Source organism: Chinchilla lanigera, unplaced genomic scaffold (genome assembly GCF_000276665.1).
Source record: "Chinchilla lanigera isolate Chin_1 unplaced genomic scaffold, ChiLan1.0 scaffold00050, whole genome shotgun sequence".
NCBI lineage: Eukaryota > Metazoa > Chordata > Mammalia > Rodentia > Chinchillidae > Chinchilla > Chinchilla lanigera.
The window spans coordinates 3,348,378-3,361,211 of record NW_004955451.1 but is presented as its reverse complement, the minus strand read 5'-3'; the positions used below and the strand labels follow the sequence as shown (position 1 = coordinate 3,361,211).

The window sequence follows — 12,834 nt, the reverse complement described above, 5'->3', positions numbered from 1 at the left end:
CAGTTCAAATCATTTCTAATACCTGATGCAGAGTGGTACATGAACAGCTGTGTTGCTTGGGAATAATGGCAAGAAAAAGAGTCTGTCTGTGTTCAGCACAGGTGCGATTGTTTTATTACCGTGTTTCCAGTGCATAATAAACACATTCATCACGGGGAGTTGGTACATACACATCTTGATCCTTTTTGTTTCCCCTTTCCTCACTTCCCTCCCATCTCCCCATCCTCAGATCTGCTTCCCGTCTCCACAGAGTGCACCACCGTTTCCTATCATCTCCCTTTTATTTTGCTCTTGAATTATTTATACTTCAGGTTTCTCAGGGAAACCGTGCACTATTTAACCCGTGTTGTGATTTATTTCACTTAGCTTTGTGGTCTCATTAGCATTCATTGCTCTACACATGACTCAAACTTATCATTTTTTATGGCTAAGAGATAGGTGATAGCGATAGAGATATATAGGTATATCTGTATATCCCCCATTTTCTTAATCCATTCATCTGTTGATGGCATATGGACTGCTTCCAAGATTCAGCTTGTACAGTTCTGCTGCTCTAAACATGAGTGTGCATGTATCGCTGTAATATGTATTTAAACTTTTGGAAAGATACCTAGAAAGGTATAGCTGGTTCACGTGGAATTTCTATTTTTAGTTTTCTGAGGAATTCCATCCCAATTTCCATAGTGGTTGTACTAGTTTGTATTCGCCAACAATACGGAAAGGTTCCCTTTCCCCCACAGTCGCTCCAGCATTTGTTCTTTTCTGAGTTCCTGATGATAGTTACTCTTTGTGGAGCAAGGGGGAGTCTCAGTGTTGTTGCTTTGACTGCAGATGCATTTTGTTTGGGTTTCAATCATCAGTTGGTTGCATGTGTGGGTGCAGAACAGATGGACAGATAGGGCTGATTGTACTGGCTTTTGTGGGGCAGTTTTCTTCCCTTCTTGGTATCTGACCACAGAGTCTAGGGCCTCTGTAAGACGGGTTGTATTTTCTGTGATTTAACAAGTAAAAGTTTGTTAAAAGATTACATGCAATTCAAGCCAGGTATGGTGGCGCACGCTATAATCCCAGCACTCGGGAGGCTGAGGGAGGAGGATCACCATGAGTTCGAGGCCAGCCTGGGCTACATAGTGAGTTCAAGGCCAGCCTGAACTACATAGCAAGACCCTGTCTCAAAAAAAAAAAAAAAAAGACAAAGATTATATACAATTCAGACATAAATATATGTATCCCAATAATTATTTGTAATATCCCAAATAGTTTAGTGCCTTTGAACTTTTGTTACATACTAAACTTTTATGGCTAGTTTGTTTTCAGAAATCACATTTTAATACATTTGAAATCAATTTGATATATCTATAGAATTATATTTTTTAATTTAAATATTCACGTTTATCAGTAATTAATAATTATTGGCAATGGAACATCAGGCAGACCCTTGCATCGAAGTTCTGCACTTCCTTCTGTCCCCTGCATGCTTTTCTCTACATTTTTCAAACCTTATTTCTAGGATCGTATCCTCAGAAAAAGCTTCTCTATCCACAATATTTAAAATTGTGCACAAACACATATGTTTTTCACACTTACCACTTGATTTTTTACTGTAGCTAATGGTGCCTAACATGTTTGAATTTGTCTTTTCAGCTGTATTCAGCTGTATCTCCGTGCCTGACAGTGTGTGCTGAGTAAGGCAGTGTTAAAGGAGTGTATGAAAATTCTATTTTCACTGCTATATAATGTTTTTTATGTAAATGAACCATAATTTATTTCTCAACTCTTATATTTTGGTTCATAATCCCTTTCAAATTAATTGTTGCATGTAATCAGAGATAAGTGCCGTGCAGATTTATCATAGTGATATAGGGGAAAATATAACTCCCAACCTGCTAGATGTCCACATCCATGTCCCTCAAAATTGAAGAATGGAGGAAAGATTTTTCCTAAGAATAGGAAAGGTTTGAAGCCAGGCGTGGTGGCCCACACCTGTACTCCCAGCACTCAGGATGTGGAGACAGGAGGATCACTGTGAGTTCAAGACCAGCCTAGGCTACACAGGGAGCTCAAGGCCAGCCTGCAGTGCTAGCAAAACCCTGTCTCAAAAAAAAAAGTAGGAAAGATTTATTGAGAGCTTCTTAAGAGACAGGAGGGGAGCCAAAAGTACCACTGAGGCCACTTCTCTTACAATGTTTCATACAGCAAATTCACTAGGTGAGTACAGGGTGGGTCAAGCTGTATTCAGCCATTAAGATTACAGGTGTAGCTGCTTGGCTAATGTCATCCAGTATTGAAGCAGGTCGCATAGCAAGGGTACCTGGAAAGGCAGAGGCATTTTTGGGGAGGGTTGGGTCTGGATGCTGTGGTCACCCACCTGGGTGACTGAATGTCTGTCTGGACTTCACTGGAGCAGATTAACAGCACCAGTTACAGTATAATTCCAAGTTACAGTTTTTCCCTTGCGGAACTGCGTAGATCTGGCCACTGCATCTTTATGCTGAGGCTTGGTCTGCTTTCAGAAGGGCCTCCAGCTGCAGTTTTGATATCTTTATTTTTTTCTGCTGACTTTCTTGAGGGCCCAGTCCCTCCCTGAGTGTATATTAATTTCTAACCCGGCTGCCTATAATAATAATACCTTTTGTTGAAAAGACTCCTTTGACCATGAACTGCTTTTGTTAAAATTAGTTGATCCCATGTATGTGGGTCTGTTTATGTATTCTGAATTCTTTCCTGTTGATTTGTCTTTTTACCAAAACCACACTTGGAGATTACTTCAGCTTTATAGCAAGTTGTGAAATCAGTTAGGGAAGTCTTTTACCTTTGTTCTTTATGCAAATTGGTCTGTCTATTTAAAGTGTTTGCATTTCCATGAAATTGGAATTTAAATCAACTTGTTACTTACTATTTAAAAAGCTAATGGAGCATCTAAATTGTCCTTCCCAAGGTCTCACAGTGTCCAACTCCAGTCTAGCATTCCTTATGCTATCTAAATTTTATTTTTTAATTGTTTTGTGCGGAGATTGAACCACTGAGCTATACCCCCAGCCCTTTTTGTTTTATTTTGAGAAAGGTTCACCAGGTTGCGTAGGCTGGCCTACTTCCGATTCCTTCCTCAGTCTTCTAAGTAGCAGAGTATAGGTGTGCACCACTGCTTCTGCCTTTGCTGTTTTTTTTTTTTTTTTTTTTTCTGTCTTTTTGAGACAGGGTCTCGCTATGCAGTTCAGGCTGGCCTTGAGCTTACTTTGTAGCCCATGCTGGTCTGCAACTCCCAACGATCCTCCTGCCTCAGCCTCCCAATTGCTGGGATTACAGCCTTGCACCGCCACACCCGGCTGTCTTTGCTCTCTTAATTCTTGACCTTGGTCCTAATTCCTCTGTCTTTTGGTGAAAATGTTTTTCTGAGGTTGCAATGATTGTGAAAAACTACATGAACTTTTAGAAGTAAATGTAAGAGAAAATGAGAATTTTTCAGTATGTAATTTTAAGATGGATGTGGTAGTATATGCCTTAATGCCAGCACTTGGGAGGCGGAGTAGGAGGCTCACTGAATTTGAGGCCAGCCTGTGCTACATAGTGAGTTCAAGGCCACCCTGAACTACACAGCTGTGTCTCAAACAAAACAACAACAAAAGATGTAATTTTGTAAGTTGTACAGTTTCTCCATGAAAAGTAGAAAGTAGTACTGTATTTACTTTTAAGATGATTTTCTTAAAAGGAAAAAACTTTTTTTTTTTTAGAAGAATGTCAAGAAATGAGAATCAAGGGCTTTAATATTACTCGCTTTCACCTTGTTAATTTCTCCAGCAAGTCTAATGTTACTCAAGAGTTATTACCATGTCATCTTTAAATGCTTTTTTGTTTTGGTTTGGAAGACTAAGTAATTTAGGGTTGCATTGTTTTTGCATTACAAATGTGGCTAATGTTTAAGCTGAATGGAGTATTATAGTCATAGCACTAGATGTACAGCCTACAAAGAACCTCTGTGAGCTGATGTTAGCAGTTCTTTCAGAGCATTTCTGTCAGAAACAAACCAAAAAGGCACTACACATTTTCATTTCAACCTCTTCAGCACTTCAGCTTTCTTTAAAATGTGCTAGTTACAGCATCTTAAAATATTTCTCATGTCTACATTTGTGTTCCCAAGGAAAATTACTTGATATTTGAATCTGCTTCTGTCCTGTCATCTAACCTCATCCATAAATTACATTATTACAAATAATGTAAAGTTTCTTTTAACAGCCTCATTCTTACAAACAAAACATATACATGCACCCACAGGCAAAGTAGGCTCCACTGAATGTCAAGAACGAATGGCAGATTTCTGCTTGAAGACATTTTAGTCCTTTAAACAGGCTAGAAATATTTTAGAGTTATTCCTACCAAGAATCCAACTGACATTATTTCATTAAAAATTTCCAAAATTAACACCGCTTCATTAAATTATGAGAAGTGGCTCTCTTAAAAATGATCAATGTGAGTGGGGCATGGTGGCACACACCTGTAATCCCAGAACTTGGGAGGCCGAGGCAGGAGGATCTTTGCCGAGTTCGAGGCCAGCCTGAACTGCATAGCGAGACCCTGTCTCAAAAAAGACCCCCCCCCCGCAAAAATGATCAGTGTGTCTTATCATAGCCAATATAGACTAAAGTCCCTTTACTCCATAGTAATTTTTTAATAGACTGTCCTGTTAGTACATCTCAAAATGTTTAGACTGATGAAAAATAATTCATTTTTGTCGCTACATAAGAAACTAAGATTTTTCTGAGTCTAGGCATGCTTCTGTTCATTGAGGCTGTGAAAATCAGGTACTGTTGTAGATTCTGTGTAGTACACAGGTACAGAAGGCAAGTGTATATGTGAATACTCCAGAGTATTCACATGATTATTTTGAAAAATTTCAGCATTCATGAAAAGGGCATGGAAAAGCTAACGTTGTCTGCTAAGTGCCTGTCACTGTGTGATATCTCCGTTGCAGTAGAGAAGCTAAATTACTGCTAGTCTCCCAGGCAAAAAAAAAAACGAGGAATGACAGAAGTTGATGGGTTAGTACCTGGTTCATGAACAAAAGCGTTTGGCAGAATTTTGTTTTTTATAGAAGCTTCGCATTGGGTGATAAAGGCGACTACAGCCGTCTTCCCCAGAATCATGGAACAGATTAAGTCTGTGGCTCGAGACACCACTGTGTTCCAGCATGCTTAAATGCAAAGTCTTGTTTTCTCAGAGACGTAACTAGGAGTTGTGGTGTTCAGCTATACAAGAGTTAAACTACAGTACTTTGAGGTAAGAAGGTAAACAGAATTAGAAGAGGGTGGATGAGTTAAATTCTGGGATTTAGTCCTGTGTGTCTTACCCTCATATGGCCTCAAATCAATGAAGATATATTGGCAGCTTTTAGGTACCAAGTTTTCCTGTTTGCCTATAAAATGGGTCACTTTATAATGGTGATGATAGTGAATGAGATTAATAGTACGTGTTTTTGCTAGATTAAGTAGCCGCTGTTATAACTTTGTAACACAGGCAGCAAAGTACATGGGAGTATTTCCTGGATAAAAGGTAGGCTGGCCATGTGGCTAAGTCCTCTCAAGGCCGTGGTGCTGTTGGTAAGTAGAGGACACTGCCCTAGTGAGCTGTGAAGAGAGGGAGAATGCTAACGCTGTGTGTATATCTTAGTAGGCTTAGTCTTAGGATTGCGGAATTTTCCCTCTGCTTTTGTATTAAAAAAATAAAATGGAACATAGTGGCTAAGTAAGAAAGGAGAAAATGGAGTTAGACATCTGAAGAGAGGGAACAAGGAATGGAATACTTGGGAAAGTGAGGAAAACTTTATTATTAGAGTGAGCTTCAATTTGAAGTTTAAGATTTTGCTCCTCTAATAATCACCTTATGAAATGTACCTTGATAAATTTTGATTGAACAAGTAAGTGAATATAAAGTGGTTGTATAAAGCTCAGCGTGGTGGTGCACACTTACAGTCCCAGCACTGGGGAGGCTGAGGCAGGAGGATAATTCATTGCCAGTTTGAGACCAGCCTGGGCTACAATGTGGCCTCATGGCCAGCCTGAACTGCATAACTGCATAGTGAAACCCTGTCTCAAAAAGAAGAAAGGAAGGAAAGAAAGAAAGGTTGTATAGCTGCTCAGACCGATCTTGATGCCAGGGGCATTGCAGTTTGGCAGTTTTACAATATGTGTGATTGGAAAGAGGCAGTAGAGGAACTCTGTTTTCAAGAGATTTTTTTTTTTTGAAGGGGAGAATAAAGCAAGATCCTTTAGAAAACACTTAAATTCTAAAAACTGTTTCAGTGCTACTGGTTCTTCTGTTTGTTTGGTTCTTAGGGTGGTTCTAGCCATCCTCAATGGTCAACATGCAAAAAGGTTTGGATACTTTTGTAATCTTAACTGTTCAGAACCCCAGTGGTTTTGCTTGTATGGCTGTAGATTATAGTTAGACCTTTTGGGAATGGCAAGCTTTTGAAAAGTTGTTTCTAAAACACATTTATTTTGTTTGTGAAGAGCTGACTGGTTAAACAAAAATAACTTAGTTCCCTAGGTTATTTCTTACAAAACAAAATTCCAGGCTGTTATGTTATGATTTCTAAAGAGAAATTTTGAGAAGGAAATGTCAGTAAACTGTTCTTTTTTAGCACGTTGTGTAAGAACACATTATGCGCAAATAAAAATTCCTGTTGCAATATTTGAAAAACAAAACCTTCAAGTAATTGTGCAATATCTTTGTTATAAGTACGACCTCAAACAGACCCAAGTTGTTTTGGATGGAATTCTTTTATCTCCTTAAGATGACACCATGGGAAAGAGTGAATGGGGAAATGAGTTCCATTATCACAGGGTTGTGTTTTTGTTTTTGATTTTTTGAGGGAGAATTAAGTTTTTTTTTAAATAATGCAAGCTCTTTTCTTTCTACCACAAATTAATTGAATTTTATTTATTATGATGTAGATGAATGTCTGACAGGAATTGCCTACAGGGCTTGACTGAATGTGAACCCACACAGTTTTTAAGTATGTGTAGAACTTAAGTAGAGCTTCACATTTTACATACCTGGAAGGGGGAAAAGTCTTTAAGCACTTTATATGGTTGGATTTCAAATGTCCTTGGTAGTTTCATTAATAAAATCCAGGCTTGTGGAATAGACATCCATTCTGGGAGCCTACTATAGTGATGCTGTGACAGTAACATATTTTTACAGAATAGCTTATTTTTTTGTATTTGCTTGGACTGCATTGTCTTTTGACAGTATCTTCGGGGAAGTGTGACTTAACTTCGTAAATCAAACTTCTGCCTTTTTAAACATATTTTTATAAAATAGCTTATTTTTTTGTATTTGCTTGGGCTGCATTGTCTTTTGACAATATCTTCAGGGAAGTGTGACTTAACTTTGTAAATCAAACTTCTGCCTTTTTTGAGCTCTTCTGAAGTGTTATCCCCTCTTCTCTGGTAGTACTTCCCTCCCTCATCTTCGTCATTGCCCTTGGCATAGACTGAGTCCATGTGAAAGGTGAGGTCGTGTGTTAGTGTTTGACATACTTTACGTTGTTTAATACTGACAACCCTTTGATATGTGCCACGTTATCCCTGTTTTACAAATTAAACTGTTTGGAGGCATTGATGGATTTAAATCTAGTTCTATAAAACTCAAACTCAAAAATTTGTTTTCTTCCCATAAAGCATGCATTATCTTTCTGTTTAATCTTACTAAAAGGTCAGTTTCTGTCAGACCTATTGTGTCCACAGGTCGGTCTCCTGTGTGCCTTTGTGTTTCTTACAAGTCTGACTTGCCAGAGGACAAGGACCGTAGCTTGTTCACAGCTGTTGCCTCTCCTCAGTGCCATTAGAGACCTGAGGAGCATGAACAACACCGATATGATAGTGAGGCAGGTGCTCTGAAGCTGTTTTTCTGGTTTGGGAAGCGTCCTGGTTGATTGCTTCATATATCCTGCCCTTTTGATGTGTCAGTGCAGCCACACACTCACACACATACACACACACGCACACACACACATGCATGTCCACAGTTTTATATACAAATAACAATCCTGTGAAAGTGGTGATTATTATTGTAATTTTGTGGATCCAGAAAATCAAGGCCTAAAAGAAATGAAACTTGCTTAAGATCACACTAGTTAGTGCAAGTCTGGGATTCAACTTTAAATCGTATAGTCATCCACTCCCATCTATCTGTGGTAATGGAAATCTCTGTATTGTGTCTTGAATGTTTATTTGTTCCTCAAGAAGTCAAGGCAACAAAACAAGGGTGTCCACAAATGAATTTTATCTAAAAGAGGAGCTCCTCTGTTGCGGTGAAGAATGTAAGCTCTTTATTCTGGCACTTAGGATCTTTTACTTGTTTCACTGCACAAGGCATACGTTTTTAGAAATAATTGTAATTAGGAGTTAATCAAGGAATAAAATAGTAGCAACTAACAAACCAATGACCATATCACATTTTGGTCAGCTAAATACAAGTCTAGCATAATTCCTGACACATACAGTCTTAATTTACTATTGTGAATTAAGGGTTCATGGATGCAACTCAGTGGTGGAATGCTTTACCTTGCACGTACAGGGGTCTGGGTTTGCTCTCCTCCACTGAACGGGGATCACTTTATAGGTAAGCAAACAAAGAAGACTCTTATAAAGTGATTTGTTAACCAGGCATGGTAGTGTACACTTCTGATACCTGTACTCTAAGGTGCTGAGGCAGGAGGATTATGTTTAAGCCTAGCTTGGGAAAAATTTAATGACACCTTGACTCAAAAATGAAAAATACAAGTAAAAGTAGGAAGGCCTGGAAATGTAGCTCAGTTTGAAGGCCCTGGGTTCAGTCCCCCAGTACAGGGGGGAAAATGGTGATTTCTTGAGTGTCTTTCTTAATAACATAAATTTATAAGTCTGACTTTGAGTTCAGAACTGTCACTGAATCAATAATAAAATAGAAAAATTGAGCACATGGTTATGATGCTACTTTAAGCCTAGAGCTACAGAGATAATGAAAGCAATGGATACCATCTTGTCCTGTGGATGTATTTTTGAGACAGGGTCTCACTTTATCGTTCAGGCTGGCCTTGAGCTTACGTGTAGCCCAGGCTGGCTTTGAACTTCAGCTTTCTGAATGCTGGGATTACACACTTGTCCCACCATACCTGGCTGAAAATAAAAGCATCTTAGGAGATGCGTGATTTGAGAATGTTCTTTCCCATTTTGTGAATTCTTTGCATTTTCTTGATGATGTCCTTTGAAGCACAAAGAGTTTACTTTTGATGATGGTAACTGTTTATCAGTTGTCTTTTTATAAAAATCTGAATAAGTTCTGTTAACATCCAAAGAATAACAGAATCACAGGCCATCAGTTATTGTATGTACTATAATATGTTATGTTACCTTGATTTAAGTAAAAACATCTGTGAAGTATGTTATACATAGAATACATTTAATATACTATTAATATTTAAAATTTGTATCTTCTAGGTCCATATCATTTGATTAGAATTGTTTCCTACAGCTGAGTGAGGTGGCACATGCTTGTAATCCCAGCTACTTGGGAGGCTGAGGCAGGAGAGTCTCAAGTTTAAGGCTAGCTGGGCAATGTAGCAAGACCCTATCTCAAAACAAAATTTTAAAAGGCATAGATGTGTAACTCAGTGGTAGAGCACTTGCCTCACAATCACAGGCCTGGGGTTCAATCCTCAGACCAAAAAAATTTAATTAAATTTAATGTTTAAAAAAATACTTGGTGGTACATGCTTATAATACCAGCACTCAGGAGGCTGAAGCAGGAGAATTGCTGAGTTCAAGGCCATCCTGGTCTACAAAGTAAGTTTAAGACCAGTCTGAAGTGTATACTGAAACCCTAACTCAAAAAAGATAAGGAAAAAGAAAGAAAAAGAAATTATTTCCTACGTAAAACTGCTGTGTGGTCTTAGACGTATGTGTTAACATTTATGATAGCTTTGATAATGTATTCCATTATTTACAATGTTGTTAAAAGAACTATGAAAGGTTAAAAGATAAAATGGTAAAAATGATAGCAAGGTAAATTTTGAATAGAGCAAAAAACCAAGTTATGAATTAGAAGGATGCTGGAACAGTAGGTTATCAATATTTGAAGGTACTGGTTGTTGATAACTCTTACTCTGAACAAATTGACTTCAGATTGTAATCTGGAAAAACCACCAGAATAACTGTTGAGAAAAGATTTAAGATTACAGGCTTCTTAGTTATATTAGGATTTCTATAGAAAGTTTTCAAATCCTGCTTCTAAGAAGTAAAATGGCCAGTGTAAACATATCCAGATAGTATGCGGGGTGTCACTTCTGTGTCACTCTCATGCTCAATTTAGACTGAGCTACAGAGCAAGAGAATAAAATACATTGCTGGATTTTATCTTGCTGTATTAGCTCCTCAAGAGTTGCTGATCAATGAAATGGCAGAGAATGGAAAAAATTGTGACCAGAGACGTGTAGCAATGAACAAGGAACAACACAATGGAAATTTTACAGGTAAATGACAATAGTCCAGACCTTAATTGGATATTTACCTTTGGACTCTTCTGAGAACTTTACGTATGTTAACTCGATCCTTCCAGTAGTCCTGAAAATGTTATCCTCATTTTACAGAAGAGAAAACTGAACCACAGGAGTGTTAACTGCCCAAGGTCATATCAATAGTAGATGGCGGAGCCAGGATTTGGAACCAAGTAGTTTAGTTTGCCTTTACATTATGAGGCCTACACCACTTTGATATATAGTACAGTGCTGTGTTTATGTAATGCCCATCATAGAAAGTTGATCAATTTAGACTTACTGTAGTGACATATAAGAGTAGAAGCTTGTGTTCTGATAGTAAAGTCATTGCAAAAATAACATTAACATTGGGACAGAAACACCTAGCCTATATTTGTTGTTTCCCAAAACCTACAGTAGTTGTCCAGATTCAACTGCTGATTATTCTCAGTACTAACTATTTAGGATACCCTCTTCTAAAGGTTCGTATATCTGTGAGGTCAAGGAGAACATGCCTGAGAACCTGGGTTCAACCCACAGCACCAAAAAAAAAAAGTGGCAACTGTGATCCTTCATCTCCTTTCTGAGCCCCTAGGCACTGCTGAGTCTGGACAGGTTGTTATTTCTTAAGACTTTATGGCTGGCTGTTAATAGTTACCTGGGGTGTGGGTACAGTTCACCTGTCCCTATCACAGACCACTTAAAAGAATACTCTGAAAGGTTGCCGCCAGTTGAGGCATAAGTTATGGTAACCTCCCATGATCTTAGCTTTCTGTTTTAGATTTCAGACACACTTGTGGTGGACCACGTATATTAATAAAAATTATGTTTCAGATGCTGCCCCCACTAAAGAAGGGGGGATCTCAGTATAGTACTTGAACTTGTTTTAGATGCAGTGTTTCAGATATAGGGTAAGAGGATGGGTGTCTTTTTAAAGTAATTCAGAAGAGTGAGCCTAAGTGTTAAGAATTCTGTTTTAACTTCTGTGCTATTGTTTTTTCAGACACCTCTTCAATAAATGAAAAGAAGAGGAGGGATCGGGAAGAAAGACAGAATATTGTCCTGTGGAGACAGCCACTTGTTACCTTGCAGTATTTTTCTCTGGAAATCCTTATAATCTTAAAGGAATGGACCTCAAAGTAAAGAATCTTCTGTTACTTTTTATGTAAAACTCATTTTCTAATTGTAGAACTCTCCGCCCTCTCCTACTTCCTGCCATCTGCTCCATCAAAATGAATTGATTAAATTTAGAATATTATCATAGGAGCATACTTATTTTCCTCTCTATAGTTTGAAGAAAAATAGATATAGAAACATGTTATTTTTGCTGCATAGCTTATTATAGTTGACCACTATTTCATGTTCAGTCTTGCAAGTCAGAACACTGAAAATAGGTTGGATTTTTTTTTTTTCCTGGTTTTACCTTCAAGAAATAGCAGACCTGTGTACATTATGTACACTGATTCTGTAGCAGGGCAAGGTTCAGATTGTGTGGCACTTTGGTAATAGTTTGAACCAGTGAGAAAGGACTGTGCCGCAGATACGTGATCTGTCTTTAAACTTGGTACTTGTAAGCCCTGTTTCAGCTAAGAGAGAGCAAGTTGAACTTGTGTATATCTTATCATTTTCTTGCTTGCCTTTCTATCTCTACTGTTAATTACATTTTATTGCACTTAGAGTTTATCAAACATTTTGTAACATCTTTCAGTTCACTTAATGCCTGTAGCAACTACATAAAGAAGGTTAAACAAATGGATGATTATAACAATTTTAAAAGCAAAAAACAAAACCGCAGTGGTTGTCTCACTAAAAATGTAACACTAAGGATCTTAGTCCGAAGTCCTCTGACCTGAAAGTCAGTGTTCTATTACACTGCAATGCTCCTTCATTTAGAAGTGGGGGAATAGACAAGACCAAGCTTTGGGTAAGGGAAAGACTGTGATGGGATTTGTGAGAAGAAGTTGCTTGAATGACCCTGAAAGTGAGATGACTGAGGCTTTTTTTTAATTTGTTTTTAAGATTATGGCATCGTCAAAGCATTGTGGTGTCTTTTTTACTGCTGCTTGCTGTGCTTGTGACTACGTATTATGTTGAAGGAGCACATCAACAGGTAAGCGATGTAGCAGTTCTAAGGCCATACGCTGAAAGTGTTCACGTACATCTTGTGGTCTCAGCATTGTCCGTATTTGTTATCCACGGTCCCTCAGCCTGCAGATTTGAATATAGCTGTCTTGATTGCGTTGAGTCGGAGCAGCACAACTCCTTTCATCTCTGCCAAAGTCTCTGTAGTTTCTATAATATGCCTTTGTGATCCATCCGAA

At 38.2% G+C, this 12,834-nt stretch overlaps 1 protein-coding gene across 1 annotated transcript in view; it reads left to right on the top strand.

The window, feature by feature from the left end:
- Positions 1–12,834, top strand: part of Vmp1 (vacuole membrane protein 1) — a 105,502-nt gene that overhangs the window by 9,399 nt on the left and 83,269 nt on the right. The window contains exons 2-4 of the mRNA XM_005393982.2: positions 10,409–10,510; positions 11,517–11,652; positions 12,533–12,623. Coding sequence (XP_005394039.1) covers positions 10,435–10,510; positions 11,517–11,652; positions 12,533–12,623 — 303 coding nt within the window. The 5' untranslated portion in view covers positions 10,409–10,434. The remainder of the gene's footprint in view (positions 1–10,408; positions 10,511–11,516; positions 11,653–12,532; positions 12,624–12,834) is intronic.